The 19332-nt window shown below is 39.0% G+C and overlaps 1 protein-coding gene and 1 long non-coding RNA gene across 5 annotated transcripts in view; both read left to right on the forward strand.

Annotated features, from left to right (window-relative positions):
• Window positions 1–17336, forward strand: part of LOC131246391 (uncharacterized GPI-anchored protein At1g61900-like) — a 59871-nt gene extending 42535 nt beyond the window's left edge. The window contains exons 1-7 of one of the 4 annotated variants that reach the window (XM_058246479.1): window positions 1254–1389; window positions 2144–2998; window positions 6808–7053; window positions 7723–7737; window positions 7886–8026; window positions 8718–8765; window positions 17015–17336. In XM_058246479.1, coding sequence (XP_058102462.1) covers window positions 1341–1389; window positions 2144–2998; window positions 6808–7053; window positions 7723–7737; window positions 7886–8026; window positions 8718–8765; window positions 17015–17097 — 1437 coding nt within the window. In that variant the 5' untranslated portion in view covers window positions 1254–1340 and the 3' untranslated portion in view covers window positions 17098–17336. Of the gene's footprint in view, window positions 1–1253; window positions 1390–2143; window positions 2999–6807; window positions 7054–7722; window positions 8027–8204; window positions 8345–8717; window positions 8766–17014 lie in introns of those variants that run through there. The other 3 variants (XR_009171349.1, XR_009171350.1, XR_009171351.1) reach the window with 3 other exon arrangements.
• Window positions 10388–16668, forward strand: LOC131246393 (uncharacterized). Its single transcript, XR_009171352.1, has 2 exons — window positions 10388–13164; window positions 13358–16668. It is a non-coding gene; the product is annotated as an uncharacterized LOC131246393 (long non-coding RNA).
• Window positions 17337–19332: the final 1996 nt, after the last annotated feature.

Raw genomic sequence — 19332 nt, forward strand, 5'->3', positions numbered from 1 at the left:
AGTGATATCTGTCGCTTTGTGCCATGGTTTTTTCACGAAGGGGTTTTTCCACATTAAATTCGGAGTGTTTGCATTATGCTTTCTTGGTGCGATTGGATTACCCTACTTGATTCATCTATGTGTGCTTCCGCGGTCACCCAACACTTTGGCCAAAAACTTACTATGTCTTGGTTTGGGAGATTCTCCAATTGTTGTCGATGGGAGATCCTCTCCCTTATTGGAACCTAGGCCAACACAAGGCCCAAGCTTGAGCTAAAAAAAATCGGTTAGGCCCTGGCCTGACCCAACCTGATCCAGCCTGGCCTGAAAATTAATAAAATCTCTATCTTCATTTTGGTTTTCTTAATCCATCTGTTGATCAAGTGGGCCATGCATGCACAAAGAAATAGACATTCTAGAGGAATGGAACCAACAACCCACATTCAAGATAGATGCGTTCCCTAACTGAGGATTAGAATTGCATATTTGTAGGATGCACATGTAAAGTCATGAGATTGGATGGCATATTTGTAGCCAACAACGGGTTCGTTGAGGTGGTCCATGCCCCTTCTAAAGCGGAGACCCGGGCTCAAGTCCAGCTTTTGTAGTGGTCTCTTCCTGAATTGATTATTTAATCCAGACAGAAAAGAGAAAAAAAGGCCTTAATGATTTCAATCTACTGGCATCTGACATCAATAGTTGATACATATACATAATATACATACTTGTATCTATGGATAGATAATATTGAAGGCTACAGTGGGGTAAATCATACATGGCAGATTTCTTTCTTTCTTTCTTTTCCCCCCTTTTGGAGAAATCTCATACATGGTAGAACATGGAGACTACAGATCTCATACCCGGCAGAACATGGGGACTATAGTTTCTGCAACATTGTACATGGTTATAAACATGGTGACCTTTGTCTCTTTTTATCGAGAAACTCTTTGATCTGTTCAGAACACAGATGTGACTTGACCAAGAAATGTGAAGAAAATTTAGTTCCTTATGTCTTTGTTCACTTAGTCAACCAACCTTATCTCTGTCGAAGCACACATTTCTTTCCTTTTTAGGTTAATCAAAGCATGATTTACAGTACAGATTTTAATTTTGTTTGGGATGAGTGTCCAACTACACCTCTCTCTCTCTCTCTCTCTCTCTCTCTCTCTCTCTCTCTCTCTCTCTCTCTCTCTCTCTCTCTCTCTCTCTCTCGTTTACCAATGTCAATTTGAGTTGTTCCTACTATTTCTTATTTCTTATTGATGCGGTGGCTGATATAGGGGCTTTGAGGCTGTGAACTGTTCATCTGTGGATCAGTGAGTCGGCAGGGTTTTTTTTTTAGTGGATGTCGATGTTGCCAAATGGGTAGTGGAGCTATGGAGTGTTTCCAGTCCTTCATGCATCTTAAATGTGAGTTCTCCAGGAAGGATCTTGACTTCAATTTTTTGCAATTACTAGTTTTCATACCATTTGTATATTAACTTCACTGGATCACTGGATATTTATTATGTTGGTAGTCTCTAGTTGACTCATTAATTAGGGTACTGCTTTTAATGATTTCCTCAGTTATTAAATTTAGTAGGTTCTTTTTTATTTTGTTAATCCGATGCATCTATTGAGTGTTTTCTTGGTTCCCATTGCTGGCTTGATCTTTTTCTCGTTGTTTTCTTTTATTTTTCCTTATTTGTTTTAGAGTGATTTTAAAGCAACGTTGCAATCTGTGTTAATTTGATTAAGGCCAAAACGAGGACTTCTTTGCGCAAATATTAGTTAAACTCTAGTACTTTACATTTCTTTTTCGGCAGAAATTATCACAAGTTGTGAGTGGGGTTATGTTCAAGTAAAAGACAAGGGTGGTCGGCTTGAATGGAAGAAGACCGTTTATGTTTACAAAAGAAAAAACGAAAAAAATGAAGAAGAAGAAGAAGAAGAAGAAGAAGAAGAAGAAGAAGAAAAAGAAAAGAAGAAGACTTTTCTGTTGTATGCTTAGTGACCAAACACTTCGTGAAACTGAAGTTTCATTGTTAGTATGAAATCAACGTACCCTAGTTTTTCATGCACAACATCCTGTTGACAAGCAATGGTGCTTGCTATAGATTGATCTTTGATTTGCTGAGTTGCTTATGAGGATGATTAAATATTACCTGCTCAAATCTGGATGCAGGTTCTTTGTATCACCGACTGCTATTATTTATAATTTGTTATTCTGGTTTCCAAGATGTATTGGCAGTGCAGACAACACCTTCATCAAATTCTCATACTTCTAACACACTTGTGCTATCCGACCCACCTATTGGACTCTTTGATCCCATTGAAATTTCACCTGCCGTGATTCCCCCTTATCCATATTCTGGGGAACCATTGTCACCAATGTATCCTTCCTTTCCGAGAACGTATGAACCAGTCTTGACTGGAAGATGCCCGGTAAATTTTTCTGCCATATCGGGTATTATGGACAAAACAGCATCGGATTGCGCTGCACCTTTAGCATCCCTTGTTGGGAATGTGATATGTTGTCCCCAGGTTAGCAGTTTACTGCACATTTTCCAAGGTGACTACAACAGGGATTCAGATACATTAGTTCTACACAAGGCAGCTGCTGATGATTGTTTCTCAGATGTTATCAGTATGTTAGCTGGCAGAGGGGCAAACAGTACGATCCCTACGCTTTGTTCTATAAAATCATCAGATCTCACTGGTGGATCCTGTCCTGTGAAGGATGTAACGACCTTCGAGAAAATAGTAAACACGAGCAAATTACTGGATGCCTGCAGCACTGTCGACCTGCTAAAAGAGTGCTGTAGGCCCGTTTGTCAGTCTGCAATTGTTGATGCTGCATTCCACATCTTATCAAGAGAATCAAGTCTTGTGGAGAATGCTAATATAGCTGGGATGCCTACCGAGGTGGATGTTCTCAATGACTGTAAAGGGATAGTGTATGCATGGCTTTCCAGGAAGCTCCCGTCAGACGTTGCCAACACTGCATTTCGGATATTATCTAGCTGCAAGGTTAACAAAGGTATGATTTAATCTCTGTATTTAGCTCATATGTTCATTGATCAATATCCTCCTTTGCATTGAACTTGCTTGATGATGTTTTTTTGTTGCTGCTATTGCTGTGACTCCAGAGAAGCATAGAGATGACAAGGTTTTTCCCCTTTTGTTACTGTTCTTTTATATATTACATGACTGCATTTAGGCCACGTTTGGATGCATGTATTCCAAGGGGAAAGAAACGAAAAGGTAATGAGTATTTCCATGAGCACTATTGAAACATGGAGTCCATTTTAGGGGTCTTGTTTGGATAGCAAGTGGAAATCTCATATTTGTGAGACAATGGTTGCCTAGTTTCTTGTTCTAGAGAATCCGAACATGGAAAAGTGCAATGATTCTTTGTGAATCCTCTCCCTTTTATTTGCTATCCAAACATTGCAAGTGCAGCAACAACGGAATACCTTTTCCATTTCCATTCAATTCCATCCAAACATGCCCCGAGTGGACCTTCGAAGTGTGAATTGCTGCATATACACTGATATTACGTTAAGAGACAATACATATGTGGATTAGTTTCTAGTCATATGCGTCATTAAATTTGATTTTCTCCTAACCATGTAAAATTGTTGTTGTTTTAGCATAATGTAATCCTGCGGTTTTTGTTCCGATGCCTTGTTTCCTTTAACTATCCATTACATGTCTCGGTTACTTTAGATGATTTAGATATTATTTTATTGATTTCTAGGCAATGATATCGGTATCGTTACATGTATTGATGATTGGGATACAAAAATATTTATCAGCATTGTATTTTAACCCCAATACTTAGAAAAATATCATTGTCTGAGGGAAACATTAAGAAAAAGGTGGAATTTTTTGGCGAAACTTTAGGAGATGTTAAAAGACACATATTACACAATTTGGAACGAAAATATTGTAAGAAGAAGAAGAAGAAGAAGAAGAAGAAACAGCTATACGTAGTAAGTTTCTATTTTATAGGGGCCTAACCATGCGTTGTCGAAAAAAATCAATATAAAATAAATATATAAAATTTGTAGCCAATCAAAATAGATTGCTAAAACTCAATTTCACATTAATTAACAATAAAAAACACATTTTCCAGTATAAGAATGGAAAAAATTAGGATTTCACCAAAATTTCCCATTTTTTACTTATGTTATTTTTTTTGCCAAAAATCCAAGTCAGTGCACGAGAATCATGCATAGACATGGATTTCCATTGCAATTCATACTAACATTTGAGAAAAACTGAAGCTTCTATAGATTTTTTGTCACCTTTGAGTTTTGACCTGTCTTTGTTTTGAGTCTAGATTTCTCCTCAAATCCAAATTTTAATTCAATAAAAATCAAGTGATTGAAATCACCTAAGGAACAAAATTCTAAGGAAAAAAAAAAAAACCCTATAAATGATTTTTTTTTTCTTTTTTTTGGGTTTCGAACCTGTCAAATTTTGCTTATTTACGGATGTTCCTTGGTATTTGGGATGTTATTGCTGGTATTGGGGATAATATTGATGGCATCGCCAATTCCAGGGAACTTTTATAAGGGATTCTTCTCAAAATGTTGTTGATATCGATGACATCGTCAAATATTGCCAATATCATAAAAAAAATATTGGCAATATTGGAAATTTTGTACTCCTAGCAATTTCAGTATCGCTGACCTAGTGATATCGATAATTTCGTTGATATTTGAAACACCGGCTCCAAGAATCTTTTGTTGCATGGTTTCTTCGGATAAATATTTCCATTAATTTGTAGTTTTGTTATTGAAATGTAGAAAGATGGTACGTGTATAGGTGTTAAGTTGCCTGTGATATTTCAATATATAGCTGGTTGAATTGTAAAAGGCAACCAGTATGCCAGGTTTCACTAGAAAGAGGAACCTGGCACTCAACTAACAGAAGAATTTGTACAGGCTCTCACTTATGATTTATCCTGTTCTTTAAGGACTAAGGATATGTGGATGTATGCTTTGTACTTGGTGAATAAGTAGCACACAGCAGTGTTCGAAATATCGGTATCGTGTTATGTATCGCACCATTGGGATACGGATACGTATCGGTTATCACATGGGATATATCGGTTGTATCGCATAATGTATCACTATTGTTAGAAACATTGGGAAGTTGGTCGAATTTTTCAATGAAACTTCAGTGATTGTTAAAAAAGACACCGATGCACACTTATAAATCAAAACATTACAAAAAAAGCACATGATAGGTTTTCTTTGTATGGGGTCCTAATATATGCGTTGTCTAACTGAATTGATGCAAGTATATTCAAAGTCTATTCATATAATTTATAAATGTAAGAAAACATGAGGAAACACAAGCAATACATTCAAAAGCTAAAGAAAAATCACTAGATCAGGTTACATACATGTTTGATTTTATGTTTGGACACAAAGATTGCAACCGATTTGTTAGAAATTGGGATTTTTTTTTTTCAATTTTCCGCAACTCGGCCCATCTCCTTCAAATTTCGAAATTGAAGCTCCCAATCCATGATTTTTCATGTTTTATGAAAAATCATGAATTTGTAACAATTTGACATTGATTTACCATAATTTACAGAAAAAAGGATAAAAAATCCTCACCAGATTGAACATGTGGGATATATTCCACTACTTGTGCGTTTCGCATCGCACAGGTGGGTCGACACGTAAAACACTGGCGCACAGGATATTTTATCCTGTTTGGAAAAGTGGGGGTGTCCTTTGCTCCGTATAGCTAAAGTAGTGTACATGCTGTTGGCTCATAGAATGTACTACTTAGTTTACCTTGGAAAGATGGTAATTGGTCCATAGCTTGACACTGAATTCTGTTGCATATTTATTTTCTCTATCTCACATTTCCTTGCTGAGATATCATGCACCTTGTGCCTAAATTGGTTTGGCAGTTGTAGTGATTGGAAATCATAATATAATCTGGAGCTTTGCTAAACCTACACGCTTGTGCAATAAAGCTCATGTACATGCCACACATGTGCCACCATGGCAGGATAAGTCCAACAGCCAATCCATCCATCAGAACAGCACCACTAAATTGATGTCCTAGCCTTAGAATCAGGTTGATCTACTGGTCAGTTGGCCACAGTTTTCAAAACAAATGTACGGCTGAAAAAGTTGGCTGAAGTTTTCTAACCCATCCTCCTGTTTTACAATATTGGGGGCCACATGCTGATTGGACCAGATTTTATTTCTGGGAAACATGTACAAGGTTGGACCAACCCGATGGATGGATCAGATCTTGCATGTATGTGCCATGCTGACACGTGGGGCGTGTACACGAGCTTTATTTCACACGTGTGTGCACTTAGCAAAGCTCTATATTCTGTATTTTGTATTATGAATCATGTCCTAGTTGGGACCTTGAGGGTTTATATTGTTAGCTTCTTCAATTCTAGATCCTCTTGCTGCACATATTAACTGGGCCCAAAAGGTCATGCATGTAATAGAGGATTCCTCCCAGAGTGGTAAGAACTAAGAACAACCATTAGACTTCTTGCTTTAGTTCAAAACCATAGTAGCAGCATGCTAGGTCCACTACTTAATGGTGGAATTGTTTGGATCCATCCTATTTTAAGAATCACTCGCTATTCAACCTCTGCTATTGTGCCTTCGTCTGTCAATGATGGGATATCTGTTCATTTTCCAGTAATTTGCATGAACTGAGCGCATAGAAATTATTTCTGGTTCACACAGGAAAGTCACACTACAGAAGCACATGTTGTGGTTTGTGAGAGCACCCAAATTGACATGCTTTTCAAAGTGTAGTTTGGCTCTTACTGATTTAAGGTCTATTGACTTGCAGTTTGTCCTTTGGAGTTCAAAGAGCCTTCAGCAGTAATTAAGGCGTGCAGTGACGTCGCATCTCCCAATCCTTCCTGCTGTAGTTCATTAAATATGTACATCACAGGGATACAGAAGCAGATGCTAATTACAAATAGGCAAGCCATAAACTGCGCAACATTGTTTGGGTCCATGTTACAAAAGGGTGGTGTCATGATGAATATCTATGAGCTCTGTGATGTTGACTTGAAAGACTTCAGTCTTCAGGGTAATTGATCTTCCCATAGCTCTTACTCTTACACCTTTAGGAGCTGTTTGGATTTGGCCAAAGTTTTGTCCTGACTAGTAGTTATGGACAACCATGCATGTCTTTGTCAACCCCCTGTGCATAGGAACCAATGCACATTTGGACAAGTAGTCGTGGATATGTGACCATTAGACCATGGATTGGGTGTCTCTAGTGGAGAAGTGGAGCTACTTGTCAATTACACTATAGTTTCGGTACCATGAAGATCATATTTATCCATTCGCATGTGGTACATGTTACAGTGTGCCACGTGTGACTATCCAAGTTCAAACATCAACGTGCATATGTGCCCCCATCAATCTTGAAGCACTAAAAATTGTGGCACATGTGTTGATGCACACGTGTGCAAATGTGCATGTGCACGTGTATAACTTCCCTACATATGCCACAATCTGTCCTATCTATGATCCAAGGTGTTTGTCAAACAATTGACAGAAACGACGAAACAACTAGTCAGCAACATATCCATGACCAGCTAGCCTCGACAGCATGCTGGATCGCCAGTCACAACGCTACTTTGCCCAACTCCAAACAGGCCCTTAAACTTTAAATTCTTGCATTCTCATTTGTGTATGGTGTCTGATCTGGCTTTATCCTTTTCTTTTCCATCTGTGCTTGCAACTGGAGCAGCATACGGACAACAAGGTCTGTCATTGCATACAGCTTCCCCTTTCATTTACCTCATTTTGTCTGCTACTCTCATCTCCGCAGGGTTTCTTTTGTCTTGGTATTAGAGAACTAGTACACAATGTTATTGCACCTACATCTAAACTTAGATGGTATGTAGATGTAGGTTGTTTGCTTCGGAGCTTTCCTGCAGATGTTGCAGTTGACAATTCTTCTGGCGTTAGCTTTACATGTGACTTGAGTGACAATATTGCTGCCCCGTGGCCATCGTCATCTTCACTGTCATCCATGACCTTCTGTGCTCCTGGTTAGTAAGCTTATCCAGAGGCTATATTTATTTATTTATTTATTTATGGAAAAGTTAGTGTGCTCACAGTCTGCACCGGGAGTTGGTCCACCCCCCCCCCCCCCGGTAATGGTGTGTAGAATCTTAACACACATTTCAAAATGGACTTTTTAAGTTTGCCTTTTGAAATGCTTGCTAGATTTCTGCCAAGCATGCACAAAGAATCTCTTAAGCATATTCAAAGGCCCATGTTAGAGATCAAGGACTTTTGGGTGGAAAGTACATGCACTGACTCTCAGTGCACACTGTGTGCATTGAAGGTGTGTCCTTCTTTCTGGATAAAAAATGAAATTTTAACTCAAGCACTTTGTTTAGGGAGCTGCTATTTACACCCTTCCTTACAGATAAATACGCCTTTTCTTTCTACTTGTAATGCCTTAGTACAATGTTCTACTATTGGATTTCCTAAAGCAGAAAGAAAAAGGTCTCAAGATTTGATAACTCACTTTTTCAAAGGCAAATAAAGGACATACATGGGCAGAGGCTGAGTAGGGGTGTAGATATCAATTTGCCTTGTTTTTCTATTGGCTACCGAATTAATTGATAAATAAAGAAGCAGATTCTACTTGGCTGTGAAAAAAAAATTGAAACAGGGACTGGAATTACTTGTATTATCAAAATACACCTGATGTTGGTTTGTCAAAACCTGCAGAAATGGCATTGCCTGCGCTACCAACATCTGAGACCTCTGGAAATTCTGGTGCGTCTGATAAGCTGGTGTCTTTGTTGCTCGTTGTCAACATTCTGATATGCATAGCCTATCTTGTTTCTGTGTCTATTCACTTTCCTCAAACTGCTTCTGCTATTATTTTCAACAGTTGATTAAAATCACAATTTCATATGTTTGGGCTGGTTAATATCTTCAGAAGTCCAGTGCTTTCTACTATTTTGCTTCAATATAAAGTTTTTTTGAATCATTTTTAGTGTTAATAATGGAAAAAACAGTAATACAGTCTTATAAGGCCAAACCATTAATCTATTTGTTCCAGAACTTCCCTATTCTGAACTTACTTTGAAGAGGTAGGGCCCATGGTGGTCTATCCAAACCATTGATCCGATGGCCCCCCCTCATGGGTGGAACATTCCCCAGGAATCTCCCAAATTAGAAGATCCTCGCCATCGAATCTTTATTCTTTCCTCCATTGAATGTGGTTTGTTTGTGCATTTCTTTTTAACTAGGTATTTGCATGCCAACAACGGGAATGTTAGAGTCGACCAGTTGAGAGAATATTGTGGGAATGGTCCATCCATGATGGGGCCCGTAAGATCAATGGTTTGGGCAGACCAACCATGGGCCCCACATATGCAAACTAAGTACTTCCCTGTTCGGAATGAATATGGAACTCAGCCTCTTATAATAATTATTAGTATAATCATATACCTGATATGTGCCGCAGGTAGAGTGGGATAGAATTGAGAGACAATTTCGGGAGGATATGGATGGACTAATGCAAGTAATTCCAAACGGAGAGAGGATATTTGTAAGAGGATACTTAAATGGTCATGTAAGAAAAGATGTAGAGATTGTGGGAGCGTACATGGAGTACACAATTTTGGGAAGGAAAAAAATGAGATGGGGGATGCTATCCTTGATTTTGCTATGGCTTACAATCTAGCTCTAGCAAGCACATACTTTAAAAAGAGATGAGCATTTAATAACTTTTAAAAGTGGATCATATACAATCCAAATAGATTTCTTTCTACTTAGGAAAGAAAAACGATCAATATATAAGGATTGAAAGGTTATTCTGGAGAGAGTTTGACTACTCAACGTAAGTTAATGGATATGGATATTTACATTAAGAGACAGAGTAAAGAGAGTGAAGTTAATAGGTGTCCGAAAAAAGTGGCGAAAAATGTTTTAGGAGTGTGTAGAGGAAATAAGGAAACCTGGCAAGGGATTAGAAATTATGAAAATATTGACCAATATAGAAATGCCAAAAAGATTGCTAAGAAAGTAGTTGAAATGATGTAAAATGTTTGTATTTAATGTTTATATTCATGTGAGGACTCTATATACATATATTGGAAGAGATCCAATGCCTCTAGAGGTATGGGTTTTTGTTCCTCCATATTGTGTATTGAACCTGTGGCGCATGCTTATGATGATCCTAACCATAATATTCATAGAACGAATAATAGAATTATATTCTATTAAAAATGATTAACGAATAGGGATTTTTACCATAAAATGCCTTTGTGATTGTGATTTTACCAAACAATGCCCTCTAGAGCCTATATTTCCGAGCAATGTTTTTTCAAAGGTGAAATTATATTTCCGAGCAATGTTTTTTCAAAGGTGAAATTACATTACTGCTCTCTCTCTTGCACACCAACATGAATATTAGGTGAAACAAAAATATTGGGCCACAAATCTCCACTTTAACTATTTTTTAAAGGAAAAAAATTGGATTAGAGCATTTTTGTAATTTTCTTCCCAAAAAAGCACCTCCCTGTAATTTCCAACCATTGAGGCATTATTTGGTAAAATGTTGATTCCCAAGAAATTTTGTGGTAAAAATCCCTAATTAATATCACATAATATTCTTATGTATAATAATATAGCTTAGCTAGTATGAATTTTTTATTAGATTTCTCAATTGAAGAATCTTTTATATACCCCACAAGCTCCACAGTCCACAGTGGTTGGCCCATAACCAAAATTTGTCTTGATTAGAAGTCTGATCATGGCTTGTAAACCTGGTTTCAAGCCATCGGGTGCCAAGAGCTGCCAGGTTTGTGATGTTGTAAGTTGTTGCATTTGGGTGTTGTCCTGTCTTTCTGATTGAGAAGAGGCATGGCTTTTGGAGATGTTGGATGCTTTGGGTGCTAACAGCCCCATAGCATCCTAATGAAAATGAAAGATTATATCGAAATTTCAGCATCGAAAAGTTGTGGCTTTGTTTGAATGATTTAGTCTGTAGAAGCATCAAAGTAAAACTAGGTGGCGGATCCTTCATTGACTCTGTGTAGAAGCTCTGACCTTGTTGTACATGTGGATACACATGCATATGCTGGTGACATGGGTTTTACATGTATTAGTAGCACTTTATGGTGCCAAGGTAATTAACTTTTCAAGTGGTAAATGGTAAGGGAATGACAATTTTGGCGTGATTGGACCTTTACAAGTATATACAAAACTACAATATGTAACAGTCGCTCTGGACATTGATGTGAGGGTTGCAAATGGCACCCATTGTTGAACTTGTTTAACTAATGTAGTTAGGGAATAGGGTGGCCTTACTAGGCTATAGCGAAAGATTGTGGTTTGTTTAGGAGCAGTGCAACTGATGAAAGTACCTTTCCCTGATCTGCTCCAAAGGTAATTGCTTTAAATTCAAAGGGAGTCGCTTTGAATTTTGCAAAAAAACACAGTTCTTGCATGTAACCTTTTTATGGACAACAAAGTTAACCTTTTGAATGATGGTTCTTGCAACTAACCTTTTTATGGATAACAAAGTTAACCTTTTGAGTCATGGTTCTTGCATATACCCTTTTCATGAACTTTGACTCTAAAAGGACAGAAGCAACTATCCATTGAAGCAATGGACTGTCATTACTGCCTACTAATTACAAGCACTGTCTGGAAACAGCATTAGTAGCAAATACATCAGCGAAAGAGTTCAACTCCCTGATCCTAGAAAACATTTCGGAAAAAAAAAAAGAAGAAGAAGAACAAGAACAAGAAAAAAACTGCTACGGAACTATGGAGTAGGTCTGAAGTTGTTTTCTAGAAAATTGAGGCTAGAGCGTATCTATGGGCTTGTAGCATCAAAATCTTTTAAAGGATGTTCTTGAATCGCAGAGAATGAGGTGAGATTTCTGCCTCTAAGCAATCATATTTATAAAGAAAATAACATACAGAAGAGAAACCCAATTTTGTGGAGGAAAGAGGGATTCGAAGGATGAGGGACTTCCAGATGCAGAAGTTCAAGCCCAAGTATCCCAGAGGATGGAGAGAGGCACTTGGAATATTCAGTCAATTACAACTCTTCCAACAAGAATAATGGAAGCAAGATAGAGCCAGTTCTGCAGATGTTACTCTCAGTAGGGCGATTCACTATTTGGTTGAGTGGGCCATGTATTCTGTAAAACCTATTGATTGTAACTTTGCGTTTTTTCATGTCAGTGGTCCTTTTGTTCCTTTTTCTGTTTTTTCTTTCATTAATATAATCCTTTGCGTTATCTCTCAAAAAAAAAATAATAATAATAATAATGGAAGCAAGAAGGGTAGGGGGTCTCTAGTGGTGTCCAACAAAAGTACTCAGTTGGAACTTGGAATGTTAGGGGGCTGGGAAGCCAAGACAAGAGGATCCATGTCAAACAGGTATGCAATAGGTATAAGATTCAGATTCTCTATATTCAGGAAACTAAATTAGATTTTTTTTATGCAAAGATTCTCAACTCCATTTGGGGAATTAGGAACAAAGGGTGGTCCGTTTTGAATGCGGAAGGCATAGCAAGGGGGTATTCTAGTAGCTTGGGTCAAGGACTTCTGGGGCACTGAGGACAGTCACATGGGTTCCTTTTTGGTTACGGCCTTTCTCAGGAATATCTCAACATAGTTCAGATGGCTCTTCACTGCAGTCTATCGTTCGTGTAATCCGACTTGTAGAAACCTCTTCTGGACAGAATTGAACTAGGTCAGATCCATTTACGATTTTCCTTGGTGTATTGGTGACAACTTGAATGTTATGAGATTTGTGCATGAGAAGTCAAATGGAGGTCGAATTACGTGAAGCATTAGAAGGTTTGAAGATTGGGTGAGCCAAAACAAGTTAGTCGACCTTCCAATGGGTGGGGCAAAGTACACATGGACCAACTGGTTATGGCTAGATTAGACAGATTCCTGTTATCCCCTGATTGGGTTGACAGATATCCTCTGGTGACATCGCGCTGTCTTACCAGATCTACATCAGATCATAGACTAATTTTACTGGAAGTGGAGGAGGAGAGCTGGGGTCCCAGGCCTCTCCAGTTTAAGCTCTTTTGGTTGGAGGTGGAGGGTTTTGTGAATATGATTAAGGATCGGTGGCAATTGGAGGTGGAGGGTTTTGCGAATATGATTAAGGATTGGTGGCAATCCTTCTCTGTCTCAAGTACACCTGGTTACTGGGTCCTTCCTCTTGCCCAGGTGGTAGACTCTCAGGAGTTCCAACTCCCGGTCAAGGGTTCGAGTACTCATAGGTGGTGAAATTCCACCAGCGTGAGTGTGTGGGGTGTGTGGGCGTGTGTTTTAAATATATATATATATATATATATATATATATATATATATATATATATATAAAGGTACACCTGGTTACTTTCTATCCCAAAAACTTAAACTCCTCAAAAGGAAAACTTAATGAGTGGAAGAAAGAATTCTTAGCCAACAGATATGCTATGACAGATAGCATAATTCGGAGTTGAATATATAGACATCAAGGAGGAAGGGGCTGTTCTATTGGCAGAAGACCGCAACGAAAGACTGGTTCTATCATCTGAATATTCCAAACTTTTAAAAGAAGAAGAAATTAATTGGAGACAGAGGTCTAAGACTGTTTGGCTTCAAGAAGGTGACTAGAACACAAGTTTTTTCCATGGTATAGCTAGTGCAAGGTTGAGGAATAACCGTATATGCAGTCTCATGGTTGGTGGTCAAAGATTAGAAGAAAAGGAGTCAGTTTGTTAAGCCACAGTGCAGTTCTATTCAAATCTTCTATCTTCTGACGGGTGGAGAAGACCTTTGCTGGATAACTTGACTTTTGATTGATTATCGGACATGGATATGGTCTCCTGAAAAATCGATCTTTGAGAATGAGATTAAAAACTGTTGATTCACTGGGAAAAGATAAGGTGCCAGGACCTGACGGCTTTCCTTTGGCCTTTTTTTTTTTTTTCAATTTTTTTGAGATATGGATACGGTATAGGTTCAAGGGTTCAATGACAAAGGAAGACTAACCAAAGGGATAGGTGCGTCATATTTAGCTATCATTCCAAAGAAAGGAGCAGAGGCACTTACAGATTTTAGGCCCATCAGTTTATTTGGAAGCACAAGCAAGATACTGGCAAAAATTATGTCCTTAAGATTCAGATCGGTATCGTCGTTAGTTATAGGTGAAAGCCAAGGAGCCTTCATTACAAATAGATAGATCCTTGATAGTGCTTTGTTTGCCAATGAGTGTATTTATTCGAGACACAGAGAAGGAAAGAAAGGTGTGGTGTGCAGGTTAGACATCAAAAAGGCCTATGATCACATGGTTTGGGGCTTTATTAAATACATGCTAGGTAGACTGGGATGCGGGAGTAAAAGGATTTCTTGGATGATGGAATGTGTCTCTTCGGCCCATTTCTTGATGTTGATCAATGGGTCTCCAAAAGGCTTCTTCCAAGCAACACGGGGCTTGAGACAAGGAAATCCGCTATCCCCCGTTCTGTTTGTTGTGGTAGTCGAAGGCTTGAGCAGAATGTTATACAAAGGTCAAGAGGTGGGGCTTATATCTGGATTTTGAGGCATCACTGGTTGGGATAGAATTTCCCATTTGTAATTGCGAACGACACACTCCTATTCTGTGAGGTATGTTCATATGGTTGACAACTTGAGTTGGATATTGGGGTGCTTTGAGGAGGTTTCGGGTCTAAAGATAAATGTCACAAAAAGTGAGATGCTAGGCATCGGTATATGTAAGGAAGAGATTGCCAGCTTTGCGAGGGTCTTTGGATGCGAAGCTGGGTCTGTTCCCTCCACATACTCGGGATTACCGTTGTGCTTGGGGAAGCCTACTTTAACCTTTGTAATAAGGTGATCGAAAGATTTGAGTGGAAGTGCAGACACTTGTCGTTGGCAAGGGGCATTACTAGCATCTCGGTTTTGTCCAGCCTCCCTACATACTTTGTCCCTGTTCAAATGTGTTTTGATGGCACCGACGGAGGGAGATATCAAACTAGGGTTTCCTCCAGTCTAATGGGCCTATACACTTTAATAGAAGTAATCGAGTTGAGATGGATGTTTAGCAGGAGCATTTGTCCTTGGGAAAGGGGGAGATGATTTCTTAGCATCTATTCCTTAGTTATATCTTCTGCTTCTTTAATAAATTGTCATTACCATTAAAAAAAGTGCCGAATAGGGGGGAAAATACGATAATTCAGTACATCAGATCTAGTGTTATCGAATAACTCAAATTCATAAAATGATTGACCAGCCTGTAGCTGAGAAAGGGAAGTTATAGGTAACTGATGTTCTATAGACCCAAGTTCTCTTTATTCATGTTGGGTGACCTGCATGTGTTAAGCATATGGCTATGTCCATTCTGAGTTAGGATTAAACTCGAATTTTGTGTATCATCGGGCCTTGTTGACTGCAGTGGTAGTACCTGGTGAACTGGGCGTATTCCCTCTCTTCTTTGGTGATTTTTGCTACTTTATTTGGTTTGATGATTGACATCAATGAAAGAGTCTAAGTATAGTCACTCGTGGAGCCGTAGTGGCATGGTAGTTGTGTGCATGGCAGCATAATAGTGGTAGTTGAGACTTCAACTCCATGAGCTGCTTTAAGACTCATTTAATTTTGGCAACTCATTCCATAACCGAATGAGTCGACTTCCTGAATTGAGTGAATGGGTTGGTCTAGTAGTCACGCTTCATATGCTGCACTTGACGTTAGGGCTGCAACTTGGGTTTGGGTCAACTTGAACTTGATTGACCCAACTGGATTTTGGGTCGGGTTGTCAAGGTCCTCAGGTCGGATTTTGGTTGGGAAATGTCAACCTAATTTGAAATCAGGTTGGGCAAATTCTGGTTGGGTTAGGTTGGGAAATAATCATGTGTTTGGGTCAGATTGGGTGAAGGCATTCAATAACAGTAACGGTGGACGCAATGGCCAGCCTTATGGCTGTTACGATGCGTGCTGTGACAACCATTACACCCTTGTAACGGTTATGAGTTGGCCTGTTATGTGTCCTTTTTAATTAAAAAAATGGGTGTTATGACCCCATATGACATGACAGTCACCACCATTACCGTTACATAATGGTTGCTACAGCCATAACGTAACCACTTTTTAGAAAACAAAAGCAGTTATGGAAATTGATTTCCATTTCCATAGATTTCCTTTTTTTTTCATTGTGGTTTTCATTTCCTATAAAGAGCCTAAGAGGTTTCTATGTTTTTTGAGAGAGAACTTTCACTTTTTGACCATTAACCCATTCACTCTTCCATGAAAATCATGAATGCTAAAACGGTTGGGTTACTTCAGATTCTTTTCCATGGATTTCTATTTCCATTGATTTGCTCTCAATATGACATTTTTCTTTCCAAATCTACAGTGTTGATTCCACCAAACCAGACAAGTCCCCACCATTCAACATATATGTTATTAGTTTATTGTACAAGCCCTAATATTAGGACTGCCCTGTGCACCCATTTGCTAATAGTCTCTACTGTTAGTTTCCCACCATTAAAAAATAAAGAAAGGTGTTGACTCATCACATGGCACTGATGTAGAGCTACCCAGACAATCCAAATTGTGGGTCTTGTAGGCAGAGCATATATCTAAAATCACACTGATTGAGCGAGCCTAAGCATCCAATTAATGGCTATCAATGGATGGTAAAAAAATAAAATTAGAAGTGGTCCAAATTTGAATGAAAAAATCAGACAATATTATGTTATTAGCAAAAATTCCGTCATGCTCCATTGTCAGTTGGGTCAGAAATTTAGTCGGTCTAGATTGCCCCTGCAGAGAACTAACATAGGAGTCTAGCCTGTTTACTGTCTCATTGAAACTTTGACATTAACAGTTTTCAGAACAATAAAAAATCAAATAGAGTATTGCCAGTCCGGTGCACCTTTTTTCTATTTGATTCACACGCTTGCGGAGACAGACACGTAGCCCTGCATGCACACGCTCATGCATGCAGACGGAGTCTGTTACAAGCTTATGGCTAACATTTGCTTGTTATGGTGCAGGCCTTCATGGCAGAGTTGGCTTTCTTGTGCCCATTTTTTCATTCTTTATTGTTCAGTACACTATTCTGAAGAGCGCGCACTGATGGTATGAGGGTGCAGTCGGTGGATATTTACAGAGGGCTGGGATATTTCTACCCCTGGCCAGGTTACATGTATAGTGAGTATCCATTTCCATGTATAGCAGCTGTTTTTGGGCATTTTACATGATTTGGTTGCTTTTTTCTTCTTCGTTTTTTTTTTTTTTCTTGAATGGACTGCAAGGACTGGTCTAGGGTTTCATTTTTGGGAAATCACAGAAAAAATGGCTTCAATTGGGACAGAATTTCCAATGTGATGATATCAAAATAGTTGAACAGGCTCCGTGCAAAATTGCTCCTAAATGCAGCGTGTGGGGCCCGCCGTGTAGATGACCAAACACAAAATCCAGCAGTTCAACTCATCAGCAGGTATGGACAGTTTAAAAGATAGCCAATGGTCCACATTTTATGTGCATGTGGCTCTCTTGTTGAGTGGACTGACATCTATTTTCGGGCCATGGTCATTTACATGATGACCGCCCGCTAATTTTGCAACGGCCAGGATGTGATTTTGGCATTCCAAGGAGCAGGCCACAGTTCAAAAGTGGACCCATCAAACAAGCACTAATCTTTTTTCTGCCAACCATCAGTTTCTGGGATGGGGCCCATTCAGCTTGATAAGTTGTAGTAAGCACAAATTTTTTTCATCACTGCTTTATGGAGGTTGTTCCCTGGGCCGTCAATCGTGACCATTGGATGGATTGAAAGAGACATTTGATCCTGCCCTCTATGATGATCTTTTCAAAATAGATCTTTCAGGCCAATATCTCTTACACCAGAAGAACACTCCCAGTCTTAGAAAGACTCTGGGGCGTTGATGTACTAGATGTTGGGCCATTTGATTTCTTTGCATCCAGATGTGCAGCACGTCCAAAAGATGAAGCCAATGGGTTATAAGGTGGGCCACATGCGTACAAAAAAAAAATTGGATGGTTGAGAAATATTGCCCACAGGTCCAAATTCCATAATGGGCCCACTTGATTATCGGATTCCCGTTGATATGATGATATTGATAGTGTGGGGACATCTGATAAGTGTTTCCCATCTAACACGGGTCTAGTTAGTCTAGTTCGTATCGTGTCACCTTATCAAACCCTAATCATCCTGGCCGTCGGTTAATCTCAAATAGATAGATATTCGTCGTCTTACCTAATTGAATAAAGTAATTGTGGGTGTGTTTGGTTGCACCAAATTTCATGCCTGCGGTCGGAACCTTGATGGGGCCCACCATGATGTTTTTGAGAAATCACCCCTGTCCATCCTTTTTAGCTGGCTTATGTTAGGACATGAGCCCAAAAATGAGGCAGATCCAAAAGTCAAGTGGGCCACACGACCAGAAAAGGCTGTGAGGGAAATAAGTGGTATTGAAACTTCCTGGATCCACAGTGATGTTTATATGCCATATCATCCGTTCATAAGGTAATTCTGACTGGGATGAACTGAAACATAAAACTGTTAGCCTGATCCAAAACTTTTGTGGTCCCACTTGTGTTTCAACGGTGGGTGTTCAATCCCACTGCTTCCCGTCATGTGGCTGACTTGGAACTTACGATCTACCTCATTTTTGGGCTTTTATATCTTGACATGAGCTAGCAAAACAGGCAGGAGGAGTGAATTTCTTACAAACATCAGGGTGGACCCCATATAGGTTCTGAGTCGACTACTCGACCAAGGGTTGGATCCATGATCGGGCTCATGCCTTGCTTTTCTAGATCATTGATCTGCTGCCTTTGTTTACACCTGTCCTGGCGCATCCATGTGGACCGATGAGATTGAGACACAACTACATGTTGGCACTATGCATAAATGTACACCGAAATCTTATTCACGTGTTGAACATATCTTTTTCTTGATATTCTTTGGAAGCACGTAGAGACGACAAATCAAGCAAAGTACTTGCAAACGCATAACAAAGTCCAAACAAGAAAAATCTGAATTTTACGTGGAAAAACTTTTACAAAAAAGAATCATGGCACAAAGATACAATCAATGCACTATGAAAGCAAAAATTATAAGAAATAGATTGTTACTGATTCGAACAGGCCTCGAATTCACTTCACAAGTCCTAGCTACGTCCTTAAAACTCTTATGAATGAATTAGAAAGCCCTAGAACACCTATACTATTTTCAAATTTCAATTACACATGATATATAAAGTATTACAGTCAAAATAGGAAACAAATTCCATACTTAGCAATTCTGCATGCGTGCTCAATGAGACTTCAATGGCATCGACAACCC

Source organism: Magnolia sinica, chromosome 5, assembly GCF_029962835.1.
Source record: "Magnolia sinica isolate HGM2019 chromosome 5, MsV1, whole genome shotgun sequence".
In the NCBI taxonomy this organism is placed as follows: domain Eukaryota; kingdom Viridiplantae; phylum Streptophyta; class Magnoliopsida; order Magnoliales; family Magnoliaceae; genus Magnolia; species Magnolia sinica.